This window comes from Lithobates pipiens, unplaced genomic scaffold, assembly GCF_037356315.1.
Source record: "Lithobates pipiens isolate NorthernLeopardFrog02 unplaced genomic scaffold, aLitPip1_a1.2 Scaffold_23, whole genome shotgun sequence".
NCBI classification, from domain to species: domain Eukaryota; kingdom Metazoa; phylum Chordata; class Amphibia; order Anura; family Ranidae; genus Lithobates; species Lithobates pipiens.
The window spans coordinates 111,556,597-111,576,500 of NW_027507785.1; the positions used below are offsets into that span (position 1 = coordinate 111,556,597).

General features: G+C 44.6%; 1 protein-coding gene and 1 pseudogene across 1 annotated transcript in view; one reads left to right on the forward strand and one right to left on the reverse strand.

Moving 5' to 3' along the window:
• LOC143927810 (inter-alpha-trypsin inhibitor heavy chain H3-like) overlaps positions 1-10,377 on the reverse strand; it is a 208,280-nt gene extending 197,903 nt beyond the window's left edge. Inside the window, exon 1 of the mRNA XM_077452192.1 lies at positions 10,232-10,377. Coding sequence (XP_077308318.1) covers positions 10,232-10,324 — 93 coding nt within the window. The 5' untranslated portion in view covers positions 10,325-10,377. The remainder of the gene's footprint in view (positions 1-10,231) is intronic.
• Positions 10,378-16,506: 6,129 nt separating this feature from the next.
• On the forward strand, positions 16,507-18,381 carry LOC143927122 (SCAN domain-containing protein 3 pseudogene; annotated as a pseudogene).
• Positions 18,382-19,904: the final 1,523 nt, after the last annotated feature.

A 19,904-nucleotide genomic window follows, 5' to 3' on the forward strand; every position in this document is an offset into this window, starting at 1 on the left:
GCTGTCTTCAGGCCAATCACATTACTTGTGGCCGCTTTACAGCTCCGATTGATGTCTTCTGCGGGAGGAGCCGTGATCTCCCTCTGACATCAGGGGAGATCATGTGGCCACTTGTCTCCTCCGCAGAATCCCCATCTTGTAGCTGTAAAGCAGCCGTGAGTCACGTGACCTGCCTGAAGACAGTTCAAATTCGGTATTTAGAATGCTCATCTTTTAAATCCACTTACAGAGTGTGCTATGTCAGCCTCTAATAGAGGGGTTGGCAATGACAATTTTAATTTTATTGTTTTAAGAATAGCGACGGGGGGTGGGGTGGGGTGGAGACACAGAGAGGGAGATGACAGGCAGGAAGGAGGGGGTGAGGGGGAAAGAGGAGAGCAAAGGGGACGGATACGTATGATGGAGGGACATACTCTGACCACGGTTGTCAGGGCTGAGCAGCCCTGATTTTTGTGGTCAGCACAGAGAGGGCATACAGGAAGTGGCAGATTCAGGGAGTTTTTTTTTAGTTTAAAGGGTGGCAGATTACACAGCACAAGCACTGTGGACACAGTATTCAGGAGTGTTTTCGCAAACTCTGTAGTTCAGGAGCCAGAGCTGGTGTCAGTTTCCATGATAAGGCTCCAGATGACAGCAGCCGCATGGTGGCACGGGTTATGCTCTCATCAGTTAGGGAAAGTGAGTGCTATGGCTAGGGCCTGGGCTTGCTGTTCACCCCTGTAATAGGCATAGTGTATCCCTTTTAGGGAGCTTCATCTTTTGGCAAGCTGGATAGCACCATAAACCGGGCCACAGTCGGCAAGCCGAGGTCCTGCCTCAGGACCAGGACTGGCTAGACCAGAAGAGGACAGTCTAGAGAACAAAGTTCAGAGTGTGCAAGTGTCGCACACTTTTACAGACCAGGTCGGGATTTTAGGAAGAGCTGGTGCGGGAACCTAATATTCCCTCAGAAGTATGCTAAAATCTTGAACTCAAAATCCAAGAAGCTACTGGGTTGGGCTTCAGACTATTGGGACATGCATGGTCCATCAGAAGTCCTCCATCTTCTCTGATTAATTTACATGGATTTTGCCTCACGCTGAGGTAAAGAAAGCATATAATCATGCTTTACATAAGTCGCTGGTGTCGCAAAGTGCTGCTGTGCCAGTCTCTGAATGCAAAGAGATTTCAGGGCAGGTGCTCATCCCTCTTATGGTCATGAAGAGGAACAGCTTGCGGAGGCCGGTTTTAGATGTTGCACATCTGTGACAATTTCAGCAAAGTAGAAGTTCAAGGTGGAAACATCGTTCCGGCTTCATCGGGGGTTCTGCCAGTTGACTGGCTTGTTTCCAATAGAGTTAAAGTGGTTGTAAACCCTTACAAACCACTTTGACCTACAGGTAAGCCTAGATTAAGGCTTACCAGTAGGTCCAAGAAATATCTCCTAAACCTATACGGTTTAGGAGTTATTTACCCAAAGACAGCCACCGCTGTCTGCGGCGCATATAGACAGTGGCGCACAGGCAAACTGGGCAGGCCGCAGATCGCGGCGAAATGCCGCGAGTGTCGGCTCCCGTGCACATGCGTGGGAGTGACATCATTGTGGCTCCAGCGAATCACAGCGCCGGAGCAGAGAGACCCACCAAGAAGATGGACGCTCGGAACTACAGGGGACAGCGGTGACTTCGCTGGCTCCTGTCTCAGGTAAGTGACACATAATGGACTACTATGCGATGCATAGTAGTCCATTATGCTTTACCTTTGCAGGGAATCAAAGAGGAAGTAAACTCATCAGGGTTTACTTCCTCTTTAAAGATGCTTACCTTCATGTGTCTCTTGTAGAAGACTTCCACAAGTACCTTCGGTTCACTGTAGGTCAAGACCATCTCCAGCCATTCAGGCTTTCAACATCACCCTGTGTGTTTTCAGGGTCTTATTGGTTGTTATAGTCTTTATCAAAACAAGGAGCCTATGTCTGCCTAGTTATGTGCATGTCCTTGTCCTACTGTCCCAAGACAGAGGGCAGCTGCTAGAGCCCAGTGCTCAGGTCATTTCTATGCCTCTCAAATTTGGCTGGCTGCTGAATCCGGAAAGGAGACACCTGGAGCCCATTCAGTGTCTTGTGGGCCTCGGGGCTTAGATCAATATAATCTTGGATCTTTGCCTTGGCTCTGGATCTCGATGTTTTGGATCTGAATACTCCTGGCCCTGCCTTTTCTCCCACCAGTGTCTATAATTTGGCACTATGGTGTCTACGGATAGGAGGATCAAGTTGATGCTGGAGAAGGCGGCTTTTCTGGAAGGGGCTTCTCCAGCAGTGGGAGCCAGGAAGCAAATTTCAGGCCTTTCACCATATAACAAAGGGAGTGTCAGTGGCAGCCAAGCGGTGCTGTTACCTATGCTTGACTCAATTCCCAAGGGTGCATCAGCCTTCGTGGGAGCTAAGAAATTATTCTGCCAACCTTAGAGTTCTAACTTGCATGGGAGAAAGCTTAGGCTTGGTTTGTTAAAGCGCATGTCTAGTAAACAGGGAATCCTTATTTGACTTTCAGCAGTGCCTTCCTTAAATTTTAGGAATCCCTCAGATATTGTAAAGTCATATCTACAAGCTACAGCTTCCTTCTGGCTTCAGAGCGCCTGTTTATTCTTTTGCCAGAAGGGACAGAGAAGCGTGCCTCATCTAGGGTGATCGTGCCACCGATTGTAATGGATGTTTCTTTAAATGCAACTCTATGGTGCATCTCTGTTGTACTTACTTCTTGTGTGGTGTTTCCTGTTCCTGCTGGTTATTACATCAAACACAGATTGCCTATGTCATCCAACAGGCTCTCAGAGCCAAGGGCTTGGCTCCATAGGAGGTAGTGTCTGCTCACCTGACCAGGAGTGGGTCTACATCTTGGGCAGCTTGCATCATGTAGCTCCTGAAGTACGGTAATTTGCAGGGCTGCTTCCTGGTCTTCTATGAACACGTTTGTGTCCCATTACCATGTTGAACCAGCTGCTCTATCTTCATTTAATTTTGGTTTACAAGTACTGTCGTTTGATGGTGTTAAACTTTCTTTGCTCAACATTTTGCCCACCTGGGTGTGTACGGCGAATTATTGTCCAAACGTATGCTGCCACACGTATGCTGCCATGGAGTCTGTTACAAAGACTGAAAATTTCAAATATCAAAAATACTTACTGTAATTTTCCTTTCCTGATAGAATCCATGGCAGCAGGAGTTCCCTCCCAAGTGTCTGGAGTAGGCTAGCTGCAGAACATGGATGCTAGCTTGGAGCAAAGATTTATGAGAAAGGGATTCTATAGGGGAGGAGTGGAAGAGGGGGTTAACACACATGTATGCTGCCATGGAGTCTATCAGGAAAGGAAAGTTACAGTAAGTATTTGATAGTACATTTTCAGTTTTTCTGTTTTAGACTTTTTTTTTATCAAATAGTTTTTATTGAAAGTTTTTTAGGTTTCACAAAAAAAAAACTCATACAATAAAGAAAAAAACATCAAAAAGAAATAGTAAAAAAAAAATGGAACAAAAAGTAAAATAGACAGCAGCTTTGCAATCCTAAACATTGCTAGCACAGAGAACAGCCCAATGCCATGTACACACGATCAGACTATCCGGCGGACAAACGGACTTTCCGAACGAGCAGACCTGCCCATACACAACCGGACTATGGCGGGAGTCCGCCGTACTTTTGAAAATTAACAGACTTGCCCCCACACAGAGGAAAGTCCGTTCATTTTGAATGCGGCTCCAGGTAGCCGGGACTAGTGAAGGAAGTCAATGATTGACACTTTGTTGGCCCCATCACCTGGTATGGACTTAAAGGGGAAGCCCTACGCTGAAAAATGGCATGGGGAAACCCAAGGTCCATATAAGACCCTTTTCGAGCACGCAGCCAGGCCGGTCAGGAAAGGGGGTAAGGACGAGCGAGCGCCCCCCCCCTCCTGAGCCATACCAGGTTGCATGCCCTCAACATGGGGGGTGCTTTGGGGAAGGGGGGGCCCTGCGGCCCCCCACCCCAATGCACCTTGTCCCCTCTTCCCGACAACCCTGGCCGTTGATTGTTGGGGTCTGCAGGCAGGGGGCTTATCGGAATCCGGGAGCCCCCTTTAATAGGAAAAATGGAATGAATGAATTTAATGAAAAAAAAAAATGTAAATAAAAAACACAACACAAGGTTTTAAAATAATTTATTGCACAGCTCCGGGGGTCTTCTCGCTGGACTCCTCCGCTATCTTCTGCTCTTTTGCTAGCTCTTTTACTAGCGAAGGAGCCCGGCTTTCTTCTTAGTCACCGCCCGGGGGTCTTCTTCCGACTTCGGGGGTCTTGTCCCCCTCTTCGGTTCTTCTTTCTGGGCCTCCACTCCTTCTTCCAGCTCTTTTACTGGTGGTGGCCCGGTCTTCTGTCGCCGCCTTCTCTTCTCCTCTTCCTAGAGATGTTGACTTGACGCGGTCTCTGGCCGTAATGACAGGGACGTATTGCGCAGTGACTTATATAGGGGCAATGGGCGGGGTCACCGGGTGATATTCCCACCCATTATGATGTCACAGTCCCAGAGGATGCTGGGACTGTGACATCATAATGCGCGGGGACATTGCCAGATGACCCCGCCATTGTCCCTATATAAGTCGCCGCGCAATACATCCCTGTCATTACGGCCAGAGACAGCGTTGAGTCAACATCTCAAGGAAGAGAAGGCGGCGACAGAAGAATGGGCCACCACCAGTAAAAGAGCTGGAAGAAGGAGCAGAGGCCCGGCAAGAAGAACCGAAGAGGGGGACAAGACCCCCAAAGTCAGAAGAAGACCCCCGGGCGGCGACGAAGAAGAAAGCCGGGCTCCTCTGCTAGTAAAAGAGTTAGCAAAAGAGCAGAAGATAGAGGAGGAATCCGGCGAGAAGATTCCCCAAGAGGGAAGAAGGCCCCCGGAGCTGTGCAATACATTTTAAAACCTTGTGTTGTGTTTTATTTACATTTTTTTCACCAGGTGAATGGGTAGGAATAAGCCCCCCCGCAGACCCCGACAACCAACGGCCAGGGTTGTCGGGAAGAGGCCCTTGTCCTCATCAACATGGGCACAAGGTGCTTCGGGATGAGGGGCCGCAGGGCCCCCCTTCCCCAAAGCCCCTCCCCCATGTTGAGGTCATGCGGCCTGGTACGGCTCGGGGGGGGACACTCACTCGTCCCCACCCCCTTTCCTGACTGGCCTGGCTGCGTGCTCGGATAAGGGTCTTATATGGACCTGGGGGGACCCCCACGCCGTTTTTTTTTTGGCGTAGGGCTTCCCCTTTAAGTTCATACCAGGTGATGGGGCCAGCGACGAAGGCGGCGACATTGACTTCCTTCACTGGTCCCGGCTACCTGGAGCCGCGTTCAAAACGAACAGACCTTTCTCCATTGCGGGAAACTGTTAATTTCAAAAGTCCTGCGGACTAGCACACATGCGGCCGAGAGTCTGGCGGACAATTTTTGAGTCAAAACTTCCGCCGGATAGTCTGATCGCGTGTACGCGGAATTAGACATACTGTATGGTTATGAAACAAATGTGTAGTCTCTGCATGAATAAGGACATATCTGTTGTACTAGGCTGATTATCTCAGTAATGTGCAAAACATTACTCATTTCTTAGGCTTCACAGGAAGTAACAATTAACTCAAAGATTAAAATATTGATTCTCCTGCGCTATCACTAAAAGTGGAACAGTACTGACTGCTGCAGATGCCAGTAAGCTTATGCGTAGCTAATGGGGAAAATATAATATACAATTGGTGCTGTGCAGTCATATAATGATGTGATAAAATACTGTGATGAAATTCATATGAATGAGTGCAAATACAGAAATGACAACTTCTTAAATTGCCAAGTGCCATACTTAACATACAAAAAGTGCATTCACCAACATCATAAAAGTGCAGTCATAGATGTGATATACATAACAATATGCAAACATCAATGAATAAATGTCCAACAGACAGACACTAAAGGTCTGATCAATAGTGTGCAATAAGTGACTTGGTGAATAAAGTAATGATAAACCCCTGATGAAGTCACGTGGGGCGTGACGATATGTGTCGGAACTAAGCGACAGACTGAAGTGACGCAGGAGTACGAGCTTGCCGCTTGTGGAGTGTACGTTTATTCTTGTCACTGAAAAGTGATTCATTTGTTAGCCGTTTTTAAAACATGAAATTGTTTGTACGTTATCACATTATTGGAGCATTTTTTCTTATGCTGCATAACCGAGGATACCATCTGGAAGGCATCCCCAGGGAACACCATTCACTATAAAGATCTATAAAGCAGATACACTTCTGTAGAAACCCTTTTTTTTTTTAACAAGTGGAGACACACGGATCCCTAAGAGAGCCATCCATCCTATGCTATTACCTTACAGAGGTAAAGTGAGAGGTGTGTGATCACAGAAGTGTCACTACAATGGGACGGAAAAGGCAACAGTCATTTATTGCACACTATTGATCAGACATTTAGTGCCTGTCTGTTGGACATTTATTCACTGATGTTTGCATTTGTTATGTATATCACTATGTAGCACTGACCCCCGAAGGAGCTGCTGATTTAATTGAGCTTACCGTTACCTTCTTGACCTCGTGCATGTCTAGGGGTTTCCCGGGGTAGGGGGCCCAAGAACTGCAGAGACTGACGCCAGAACCGCTTAAGGGATTTTTATTTGCAAAAAAGGTAAATGAACACAGCATTTCAAAGTAGGGTTAGAGGGTTTAGGTAGGAAAGTCCAGGTACTCCTGGAACTAAGTCAAATAGAAAAAAAAGAGTCTCTCACATTAGGAAATCCAGAGAATAGCCATTCACAGCTGGATCCTTACCCTTATCGGATAGGCCTTCTCTCACCAGGCCTAGCAGCCAACAGGGTGCTTAACCACTTAAGGACCGCCGCATGCCATTGTACTTCATTACAATGGCATGTACAGGCACAAGCACGTACATGTACGTGCTTGCCTTCCAGCGGGTGGGGGGTCCGATCGGCCCCCCTCCCGCTGGATGCGGCGGTCCGGTTCGCTTCAGGAGTGATCCGGGATGAAGGGATGGCCGTTGGTTTCTGGCCATCCCCTCTCGATCGCTCCTGGCGAATGAGAAGCTTCCTCCCACTGTGTATTGTATACACAGGCAGGGAGGAAGTGATGTAATTCTCCTCGGGGCGGTCTTATTGACCGGGCTACGAGGAGAAGACACAGTAAGTCTGCACCAAACACTACACTGACACTAAATAACACATAGGCACACAAACCCCCATATACTACCTAATAAAAATTTGAACCCCCTGATTGCCCCTAGTTAACCCTTTCACAGTGATCACCGTATAAGTGTTACGGGTGACTCTGGTTAGTTAGTTTGCTTTTTATAGCATCAGGGCACCCACCATTTATTACCCAATAAAGGTTTAACCCCCTGATCACCCGGCGGGTGATATCAATTAGGTTTTAGGGTCAGGGTCTGCGTCGCCCCAGGCAGCGCTAGGTTAGTGCCAGTACCGCTAACGCCCACGTGCAAAGCATAAACCTCCCGTAGTGGTATAGAATCTGAACAGATCAATATCTGATTGATACTAGCGTCCCCAGCAGTTTAGGGTTCCAAAAAAACGCATTGTTAGCAGGATCAGCCCAGATACCTGCTAGCACCTGTGTTTTGCCCCTTCGCCCAGCCCACCCAAGTGCAGTATCGATCGATCACTGTCACTTACAAAACACTAAACACATAACTACAGCGATAGCAGACTCAGGCCTGATCCCTGCGATCGCTAACAGTTTTTTTTGGTAGCGTTTTATATTTAAATCCGGAAGGCAGTGCTTGGTTTTCGGGGTCCAGTACGTGGCTAGGCTCCCAAAAAGTCCCCCACATGTGGTATCCCCGTACTCAGGAGAAGCAGCAGAATTCATTTTGGGGTGGAATTTGACTTATGCCCATAGCATGTGTGAGCAATATATCATTTAGTGACAACTTTGTGCAAGAAAAAAATAAATAAAATTGTAATATTCCTGCAACTTGTGGCAAAATATAAAATATTTCATGGACTCAACATGCCTCTCAGTAAATAGCTTGGGGTGTCTACTTTCCAAAATGGGGTAATTTGGGGGGGGTTTGTGTTATTTTGGCATTTTATGGCCTTCGAAACTGTGATAGGTAGTGAGGAGTGAAATCAAAAATTAGCATCCTTAGAAATCCTGAAGGCAGTGATTGGTTTTCAGGATGCCGTACGCGGCTAGACTCCCAAAAAGTCCCACATATGTGGTATCCCCGTACTCAGGAGAAGCAGAAGAATATATTTTGGGGTGCAATTCCACATATAACTATGGCATGTGTGAGCAATATATCATTTAGTGACAACTTTTTGTAAACTTTTTTTTTTTTTTGTGTCATTATTCAATCACTTGGGACAAAAAAAAAATATTCAATGGGCTCAACATGCCTCTCAGAAATTTCCTTGGGGTGTCTACTTTCCAAAATGGGGTCATTTGGGGGGGTTTGTACTGCCCTATCATTTTAGCACCTCAAGAAATGAGATAGGCAGTAATAAATTAAAAGCTGTGTAAATTCCAGAAAATGTACTCTAGTTTGTAGACGCTATAACTTTTGCGCAAACCAAAAAATATACGCTTATTGACATTTTTTTTTACTAAAGACATGTGGCTGAATACATTTTGCCCTAAATGTATGACTCAAATTTAGTTTATTCAATTTTTCTTATAACAAAAAGTAGAAAATATCTTTTTTTCTCAAAATTTTTGGTCTTTTTCCATTTATATCGCAAAAAATAAAAATCGCAGAGGCAATCAAATACCACCAAAAGAAAGCTCTATTTGTGGGAAGAAAAGGACGCAAATTTCTTTTGGGTACAACATTGCATGACTGCGCAATTACCAGTTAAAGCAGTGCAGTGCGAAACTGTAAAAAGACCTCTGGTCCTTAGGCTGTTAATTGGTCCGGGGCTGAAGTGGTTAAATAAAACAAAGTCTCTGCCACAGACTTGTTGTAGAACACTTGAATAACTGAAAGATGTAGGACAACTCAGAGAACCCTCGTACAGTACCAGTATCTTGCAGCCGGTCCGTCGATACCATACAAGATCAGATTCGCTTGGGGTCTTTCAACTTAGCCTCCAGGCTCCTGCCCAGAAGCCAACCTTTGAGTGGCCTTCTCCCGAAGAGTCCTCCCCTGGATGCTTCTACAGTTTCTGGGCCTCTCCACAAACCGAGACGGCACTGGACCACCTTTGAATCTTTCAGTTACTTTGCCTCGGGCCAGCCAGCCCCGAGACTTGGAGTCAGGTGGATACGCACCCCAGGCCATGAGAGTCCTGGGGGCTGGTCAGGAGGACCAGGACCAAACAGCCAGAAAGCACTTCTGGACCGGAACCCCAAAAGCATGTGATGTCAGCACCTTAAGTACCCTCTCCCAGAATGCACAGCAAGAGTGGCACTCCCACTGGGCTGGTTCCGAGAGAGAACAGGCACTCAATGCACCTAACTGGACTGCGTTCTGGCACTTGCCAGAGACGACAGCGCCACCTAGTACTGAGACCAAAATTTAGAGTAATTAAACCCAAAACCAAACTGCGGTTCCAGGAATATTAAATGCCAAAAACACATAGCGCGTGCTCTACAGGAGCCGGTGCTACAACTGCAATTTTATGATGTTGGTGAATGCATTATTTGTATGTTAAGTACGGCACTTGGCAATTTACTTAGGAAGTTATTTTCACTGCTGTATTTGCACTTATTCATATGAATTTTATTTCATCACAGTATTTGATCACATCATTATATGACAGTGCAGCACCGATTTTATATTATAACAATTAACTCAAGTTTTATAAAAAGAAATCATGACGATTATCACATTATACACAATCAGTGCCTGCCTTTAAATCAGCGCATACCTGTTGCACAGAAAAGTGACCATACTTAGCTAGGATTATAAGTAGAAGGGCATGGACCAAGTAAATTGTTATACCTTTTAACATTGAATTGTATAGAATTTTTAACATTATCTGCAGTTTTGTCTTACTAAGTAAACCCCTTCAACCTATAATGCGAGCTACTGTTTATCCTATATTTATCCTAAGTAAATGAGACGCTGTAAATTATGATTTGTTAAGATGCCCTGTTGCCTGCATGTGCTTATATAAGAAATAAGAACAGTGATTTAATCCAGGTATTGGGTAATATTTACAGATATATTCAAATACCAAGATCAAAGATAGAAGAGGACACTGACCTGGATGTTTCTCAGTCCTTCAATCAGAAAGTCCCCCTTAACCGAGGAGAAAACATGGAAGAACAAAGTGCAGGCCAACAGAAGATGACCCATGTTGGATGTGTGTCCTTTCTGTGCGACAGATGGGTATTTTTAAAGAGTATCGATAAAGGCATGTTAATAAATAACAGAAGGTCAGTTATTGCTGGTGACAGTTTTATCCAGTGGTGTTTTCTGTATCTACGTAACGTAATCAACTACAATGTCTAAACTACGAAGTCCCTCCAAGCTATTTGCAAGAAGGACGTGATGATGTGATGTCTTCTGGCTGCTGGCAAAACTTTGCAGCTGTTACAAAACTCTTATGCCGCGTACACATGACTGGACTTTTTGACAGCAAAGGTCCGACGGAACGAGGCCGTCGGACAATTTGATCGTGTGTGGGCTCCATCGGACCTTTGCTTGCCAAAAATCCGGCAGACTTTAGAAATAGAACATGTTTTAAATGTTTCCACCGGAACTCCGCCAGACCGAGAAATCCGTTCGTGTGTATGCTAGTCCGATGGACAAAAAACGACGCTAGGGCAGCTATTGTCTATGAACTTCCTTATTCTACTCCAGTCGTACGTTCGAATCCGTCGGACTTTGGTGTGATTGTGTGTGGCCAAGTCCGTTCATTTGGAAAGTCTGTCAGAACTCCGCCAAAAGTCCGTCGGACCTAGTCCCTTGAAAAATCCGGTCGTGTGTACGCAGCATTAGAGGTTCTCAGGCTTAAAAAAAAAAAAATCAAGTATCCCTTTTGATGTGCTCAGTTTCCTCCACTGTGTAAGCCTGTACATATAAACCCTAACTGAATGATAGTTTGCTTGCTAAAGCACTGTTTATCATAAATTTGATGACTGCCTGGCATCCTGGCTGGGTTCCTAGACCAAACGGTGCCTCCTGCCCTCCAAACCCTTCCAGCAGACCAGTGGCTAATACCAGCCCTTTAGCTAGCCCTTTACCCCAAGCATCCTATGCAGACAAGATGTTGCGTTAAAACCAAATACCTTTATTGAACAGAAATACAGTTTTTTATACACTTCACAAATAAGGGTAGTCACCACATGAACAATAAAAACAAATATTATACTTTGGGGTAAACATTCCAGAATGGTTAGGTACTGAGGTAAATTTGACACAAGACTAATCACATCTTGTAGGAATATCCAGGAGGACTAGCAAACAGACAAACAATAGGTTACTCAATTAACAACAGGAATACACACCTAGAATGCACACAATGGAGAATTAACACAATGGAAGAAAGACATTTCACGCCTAGACAGTATAGGCAAACACAGGTACATATAACAGTAAACACATAATCTTAAAGCGTAACTCCACTTTTTTTTTTTTTTTCTCAACAAAACATTCCCCCCTGGGTGATTTATGTACACCACAAGGATTCTAACAACCTTTGTTGCAGATTCCTACCTTTTGTTATTCTGAAGAAATCCACGTGTGATTGTCTGTGCATAGCTGTTTTTTTGGGAGTGGTTTCATATGTATCAGTCAGCTGTGCAGCTGCAGAGCACTAATGAGGAAAGCTGCTGGGCCTGCAGCCCTATGTTCCTATTGGAATATCTCACCAAAAATTGCATTTTTGTTGCGGGGATGCCTGAAATCTGACTTGTCTGATTCCTGGGAAAATTGGTGAGCCAATCACACAAGCAGGAAATCATGTTTCTGGAGAGTGGTCAACCCCATGTAGCCATATTGCATTGCATTTATAGAAAATTACAGCGGCTGCAGATTGGAAAAGAAGGGTAATTTTTAATATTTAATTACAATATGATTTGTATCACAATTGTACAGGCTATATTATTTTTTCTTTATTTGCTATTTTTCCCCCCATGAAAGTGGAATTACCCTTTAACTACTTCAGCACCGAAAGGATTTACCCACTTCCTGACCAGGACATTTCTTGCAATACGGCACTGCGTCACTTTAACTGACAATCACATGGTTGTGCGGTATTGTACCCAAACAAAATGTATGTCTTTTTTTCCCCAGAAATATAGCTTTCTTTTGGTGGTGTTTTATCACCTTTTATCAATTTTGAAAAAAAAAAAAAATTTTTACTTTCTGCTATAAAACATTACCAAAAAAAAAAAAAAAAGTTTATTCTTTACGATTCAGGACGATGTGTATTTTTGGTAAAAAAAAATTGCAATACGTGTACATTGGTTGGTTTGTGCAAAAGTGTATTGCGTCTACAAAATAGGTAGATTTATGGCATTTTTATTTTTTATTGTTTTTTTACTAGTAATGGTGGCGATCAGTGACTTTTTTTGGGGGGGACTGCCTCATTGTGGACAGATCGGAGATCTAACTGACATTTCTGACACTTTTTTGGGAACCAATGACATTATTACAGTAATCAGTGCTAAAAATATGCATTGTTATTGTACTAATAACACTGACAGGGAAGGGGTTAACATCAGGGGCGATCCAGGGGTTAAATGTGCTTCCTGTTTGTGTTTTCTAACTGTATGGGGGACTGTGTGACTGGGGAAACACACAGATCCATCTTCTTGCCTAGCATAAAGACAGGATCTGTTTAATCTCTCCTGTCAGAACAGAGATCTGCCTTGTTTACACAGGCAGATCCCCGTTCTGTCACTGCGGGAGAGTGATTGCGGGTGGCAGGAGGACAGAGTCTGCCGGACCCGCTAATTGGCTCTTGCACTGGCCAATGGGAGCGTGCAGGCCACCTGCAAAGCACATGCGTCCACAAAATTGAGTTCACAAGCCGAAGTACAGCTACGGGCGGCGATTTGCGGGATCGTACCAAACTGCTGCAGTATAATGACGGTGGTTGGTTGGCAAGCGGTTAATAAACAGAGTACATATAACAGCAGGAGACCCCAGCTTTAGGTAGTTTTGAGACGATTATAATCTGCTTTGAGTCTCTGAGTCTAGGAGGGGGTTGAAGCAGTCAGTGCTGGTTTTGACTGTTGAATCTATACCCCAACTAATCCGAAGCAAAACTACTCCAAAAAGGTCCCCCAGTCACACAGCTCCCAAAGAATAGAGCCCCCTTAAATGCCAGGGCACTTAGTCAGTAGGCAAGATGTGCTGAGCATCAGTGAGGGTAATCTAAATACCCTGTTACACTGATGATAGGTGTAAATTTACTCTTTTACACTAGTAGTGAGCAAGTTCAGGATCCTCTCCAATGGTGATAATTATACTGTCTATAGTTGTGTTTACTGTAAATGTGAGGATGCTAGACTGACAACCAGTGTAATCACAGTTCACACCAGACTTGCAAAATTTAACCTGTTTATACAGTGCCTTGCAAAGCTATTCACCCCATTAGCTTTTTACCTATTTTGTTACTTTACAGCAGTGGCGGCCTGTCCATAGGGGGCGCCCGGGCGTCGCCCCCCCAGGCAGAGAAAAAAAAAAAGGAGGTCCTTATGCTCACTGTACCCTGGCGCTGGGCGCAGGGAATATGGTAAGCTGCACATCTATGCAATCACAAGATTGCAGACGAGGCACTTCATTTGCTGCAAAAAAAACTCGCACTGTGGCGCAGTCGATCACGCCACAGCTTCTGGCGCCATGGACTGGCCAGGCGGGTGCACTTTCACTTTCATCTAGTTCCGACGTCACTCAAAAGAAGTGATGTCGGCACTCGGCTGCTCTGTTGAATGTCCCGCCTGAGAAGAGGTAAGCAAGAGCAGTTAATTAGAGTTAAATACATGGGGTAGGGTTTACATACCACCTCAAGGTCAGTAGTCCGTAACGTTTAATATAGAAGTGTACATGTTGTTGCTGCCATCATTATACATAGGGTATTTGCCTTTCCATTGCTCCATAGGTCTGTGAATTATAGCGGGGTTCCAGTATGTCATGTGGCAGATTTCTATTTCTGGTTGATATGCTTGTGGCAGTCACACTATTACAGTTTTCATGGGAAATAGTCAGCTATTCCTGGAATTTATCCTAGACCTTTTTCTGCTAACATGAAAACTCCCTTCTAATGATATATCACAGATTACTAATGTAGTCCCGAATGCAACTCTAGTACAGCCGGCATGGTTATGTTTGATGTCGATTTAGTCAAATCGCAGAAAGTGCAGAGGAAAATAGTTTAACTCGGAACATATATACCTGTAACAATTATCTAGTGTATGACAGTGAGAGGAATTGGTGACATTAATCTTAATAATTACTTCCATTGCCATTAAGTTCTTAGGGCTGTCATGTAGCTAGGCAGGCAGTATAGGAAGGGGCTGCTAAAACACCTTTGTCTGTTTTAATCTCTTAAAAGAGAACTCCGTGTAGTTTACACGGTAAAATAGCTTTGCAACATCCCAAAGACAAATGTATTACTAGTATACATTATGTAAGTATTTTTATAGGGTTTGCTTTGTAATATGCAAAATTAGTGATTTCAAGTCCTCTAATGCAGGGGTCATCAACCCCCGGGCCGCGGCCCAAAGCCGGGCCGTACCGCCTCTCTAGGTGGGCCGCAGCTCCAAGGACACTGTCAGGTCCGAGATTATCAACCCCCGGGCCGCGGCCGGCTAAGGCTTCAGCTTCACCGCTGACGGAGAAAACTGTCAGCGGTGCGGCCGGCCGAACAAGCAGAGAGATGACCTCATCCCTCTGCGCTACGCACAGGCGCGCCGCTGTCCCGCCCTACCATAAGCTGGCTACACAGAAGCGGCGGCTAATGAGAGAGAGAGAGAGAGTGACCTCATCTCTCCCCGCCCACCCTCACTGAACTTACTTTCCCGCAGTCTCCAACGGCTCCTCCCCTCACTCCCATGCTGGAACTGTAAGTACAGTGCACTCTGCACTCCTAATATTTTATTATAATTAATATTAATTTAATTTAATTAATTTAATTTAATTAATTGGGAAATTAATATTATTTCTGCAATGGGACATTAAATATTATTTCTGCAATGGGACATCTAATATTATTTCTATCACGGGACATTAAATATTATTTCTGCAATGGGACATTAAATATTATTTCTGCAATGGGACATCTAAAATTATTTCTGCAATGGGACATCTAATATTATTTCTGCAATGGGACATCTAATATTATTTCTATCACGGGACATCTAATATTATTTCTATACTGGGACATTTAATATTATTTCTATCATGGGACATTTAATATTATTTCTATCATGGGACATCTAATATTATTTCTATACTGGGACATCTAATATTATTTCTATATTGGGACATCTAATATTATTTCTATACTGGGACATTTAATATTATTTCTATCATGGGACATCTAATATTATTTCTATACTGGGACATTTAATATTATTTCTATACTGGGACGTTTAATACTATTTTTATACTGGGACTTTTAATAATCCTTTTAATACTTTTATACTGGGACTTTTATACTTTTAATAATACTTTTTATACTGGGACCGTTATAATACTTTTATAGTGGGACTGTTATAATAAAACCAATTAGTGACAATCTGTTACGCTTTGGTGGCAGGTGACAGTGACAATTCACATCTGCTGGCAGCTGACATTGACAATCCACATCTGGTGACAGGTCGCAGCAGTGGCAATCCACATCTGGTGACAGGTCGCAGCAGTGGCAATCCACATCTGGTGACAGGTCACAGCAGTGGCAATCCACATCTGGTGACAGGTCACAGCAGTGGCAATCCACATCTGGTGACAGGTCACAGCAGTGGCAATCCACATCTGGTGACAGGTCACAGCAGTGGCAATCCACATCTGGTGACAGGTCACAGCAGTGGCAATCCACATCTGGTGACAGGGCGCAGCAGTGGCAATTCCCATCTGAAGACAGGCTGCAGCAGTGACAGGCCGCAGCAGTGGCAATTCCCATCTGAAGACAGGCCGCAGCAGTGGCAATTCCCATCTGAAGACAGGCCGCAGCAGTGGCAATTCCCATCTGAAGACAGGCCGCAGCAGTGGCAATTCCCATCTGAAGACAGGCCGCAGCAGTGCAATTCCCATCTGAAGACAGGCTGCAGCAGTGACAGGCCGCAGCAGTGGCAATTCCCATCTGAAGACAGGCCGCAGCAGTGACAATTCCCATCTGAAGACAGGCCGCAGCAGTGGCAATTCCCATCTGAAGACAGGCCGCAGCAGTGGCAATTCCCATCTGAAGACAGGCCGCAGCAGTGGCAATTCCCATCTAAAGACAGGCCGCAGCAGTGGCAATTCCCATCTGAAGACAGGCCGCAGCAGTGCAATTCCCATCTGGTGGCAGGCTTTGCCAACTAGCCAAAATGAGTAAAAAACAAATGTCACTGCAGAGCTTTTTTGAAAAGGGGCAAAGACCCAATGATGAGACAACAGAAGACTGTTCTAAGACTGCAAACAAAAAGAAAGCTGCATTTAAAAGAAAATACCAAGAGTCCTATTTAAATTATGGGTTCATTGCATCAGGTGATTCACATTCTCCAAACCCGCTTTGTATAATATGTGGTGAGCGGCTATCCAATGAAGCCATGAAACCTTCAAAACTGCTTCGCCATATGGAGACCAAACACCCTTCATTAAAAGACAAGCCGGTTGAGTTTTTCAAAAGAAAAAAACGTGAACACGAAGGACAGAAGCAATTATTGAAGACCACCTCTTCGATAAATGCGTCTGCATTGAGAGCCTCATTCTTAGTGGCTAACCGTATTGCTAAATCTAAGAAACCATTTACAATCGGAGAACAGTTGATCCTGCCTGCTGCAAAGGACATTTGCCGTGAAATTTTAGGAGAGGCTGCGGTTGAAAAGGTGGCGCATGTTCCTCTTTCGGCTAGCACTGTAGCTAGACGAATAAATGAAATTGCAGAGGATATTGAAACGCAACTGATAGAGAGAATTAAGGAGTCACCATGGTATGCCATACAAGTCGATGAGTCTACTGATGTTGACAACAAGGCAACAATGCTTGTTTTTGTTCGATATGTTTTCCAGGAGGATGTCCATGAGGATATGCTATGTGCACTCTTCTTGCCGACCAACACCACAGCTGCAGAATTGTTCAATTCTTTAAATGAGTATATGTCAGGAAAACTGAATTGGTCGTTTTGTGTTGGTGTATGCACGGATGGAGCTGCTGCCATGACTGGGCGGCTTTCTGGTTTTACCACTCGGGTCAAGGAGGTTGCTTCCGAATGTGAGTCTACGCACTGTGTCCTCCATAGAGAAATGCTGGCTAGCCGAAAAATGTCACCTGAACTGAACAACGTTTTGCAGGCTGTGATTAAAATAATCAACCACATTAAAGTACATGCCCTTAACTCACGTCTGTTCGAACAGCTCTGTGAGGAGATGGATGCAGAGCACACACGTCTTCTCTTATACACAGAAGTGAGATGGCTTTCTAAAGGTAGATCACTGAGCAGAGTGTTTGAGTTACGAGAGCCGCTCCAGAGATTTCTTTCTGAAAAACAGTCACCACTTGCAGCACATTTCAGTGTCACAGAATGGGTCACAAAACTTGCTTACTTGTGTGACATATTTAACCTGCTCAACGAACTCAATCTGTCACTTCAGGGGAGAATGAGAACTGTGTTTAAGTCTGCTGATAAAGTGGCTGCATTCAAAGCCAAACTGGAATTATGGGGGCGACGAGTCAACAATGGTATTTTTGACATGTTTCCAACCTTATCAGAGCTTTTGAAAGAGACCGAGCCAGAACCTTCTTTCACACAGCTGGTGCATGATCACCTCTATCAGCTTTCAAAAGAATTTGAGCATTATTTCCCATCCTCAAAAGACCCCCGAATTGGGAAGGAATGGATCCGTGACCCATTTGTGAATAAGCCAGGTGAATCCACTCTGTCCGTGCTAGAAGAGGATCAACTGCTTGAGATCGCAAATGATGGTGGCCTTAAAAGTATGTTTGAGACGACTTCAAACCTCCATACGTTCTGGATTAAAGTCAAGGCAGAATATCCTGCAATTGCCACAAAAGCACTGAAAAGCTTGCTGCCATTTCCAACATCCTATCTTTGTGAAGCTGGATTTTCTGCAGTGACAGCAACCAAAACAAGATTACGGAGCAGATTGGACATAAGCAACACACTTCGAGTGTCACTGTCTCCTATCACCCCAAGATGGGACCACCTAGTTGCAGTAAAACAAGCTCAGGGATCCCACTGATTCTGCATTATGGTGAGTAGAACTATTTCATTTTATATTCCAATGTAATAGAAATAACGTGCTTCAGTCACCCTGACACCATAACACTGTTTAGTTGCAGGGAAACAAGCTTGGGGCTCCCACTGATTCTACATTACAGTGAGTTGAACTATATAATCATTGTATTATATTGTAATAATATAAATAATGCACTTCAATCGTCCCGATATTATGGTATCAGGATGATTGAACCGATAACGCACCACATCGCGATTCCTCCCCCCCCCACCGGGCCTTGGAAAAATATTCTTCCACAAAACCGGTCCTTGGTGCCAAAAAGGTTGGGGACCACTGCTCTAATGCATGGCTGTCTTGTGTACCTGTAATCACTACATCAGCAGCATTACTGTCTGGTACATAAAAAATAATGAATAATTATCACGCAAACAGGAAGCACTTATTTAGAATGTTATTTTCTCCAAGCAAATTCCAGGCAACTTCGGCTGTTTTCCAGAGAGATGTAGTGTTTATTTGATCTCAGCAATAGATGGCAAGTTCAATAGAGTATATACAGAATTCTACAATAAAATAAGAAGTCCTTTTTCTGGATAGAGTAAGGGAGGGTCAGTTATATTTTTGCAATGTACATCCCATTGGGGTGGGGGGGGGGGGTCCCTTCTTCTTCTTCCATAGCCATAACAGGAAGTGAGAGGAATTCTCTCCAAAGTGAAGGAATCCCTGGTTATCTATTGAAAGATTTACCCTCCATTCCTCCAGGTGCATCAAATGGAACTTTTGGTACCAAAACCAAAAGATTCAGGATGCACTTGGCCAAAACTGAAAAAGGACAGCTTTAAATAATAAAAAAAAAAAAAATTAATTTTTAAAGATTTTAAATGAATATGAATTTATGGGCACAGCGGGTGTACAGACCCGGAAACTCAGCACAGGGATGGTGTGAACCCCTCATAATGGAAACTACCATTCCACTCCTTGACAGCGAGGTGTGAGGTTGCCTGTTCCTTTGCTCCTGTGCTTCCAGAGACCAGGGGCTAGAGTTGCTTCTCTGCCCCAGGAGGGATGCTGGATCCTGGGGAGGACCCTGGCGGGGGGCCCCCTGACTAGGCCTATGGAAGATTCTGGGCCTGGCCCAAGGAGTGATGAGTCCCTGCCTGCCTTTAGACAGAGGATTGTTGGGAAGCTGAAGCAGATTGAGAAAGAAGAGGAGAGATTGTTGATGTTGATGACTGAATTTCGGAAGAAAAAACAAGTTTGTGCCAAATTGTACAGCAAGAAGAGGCCGGCTCTGAGGCCTGAGTTGAAGGACTTGGAGCCAGCTGTTAAGAAGCAGAAGGAGCTGTGAGCTCTCTGAAGGAGAACAGTGGCATATTTAAAGAAAAATATAAGAATGAGGAGCAATTTAATCGCATGAGGAGAGGAGCCGCTTCCTGCATGGAAGGTGATCCAACCGGTGAGGAGATGCAAGTACAGTCAGAGTCAGCAGAGAGTGAGAAAGTGGGCCCGGAGGATGAGTCCAGCTCTTC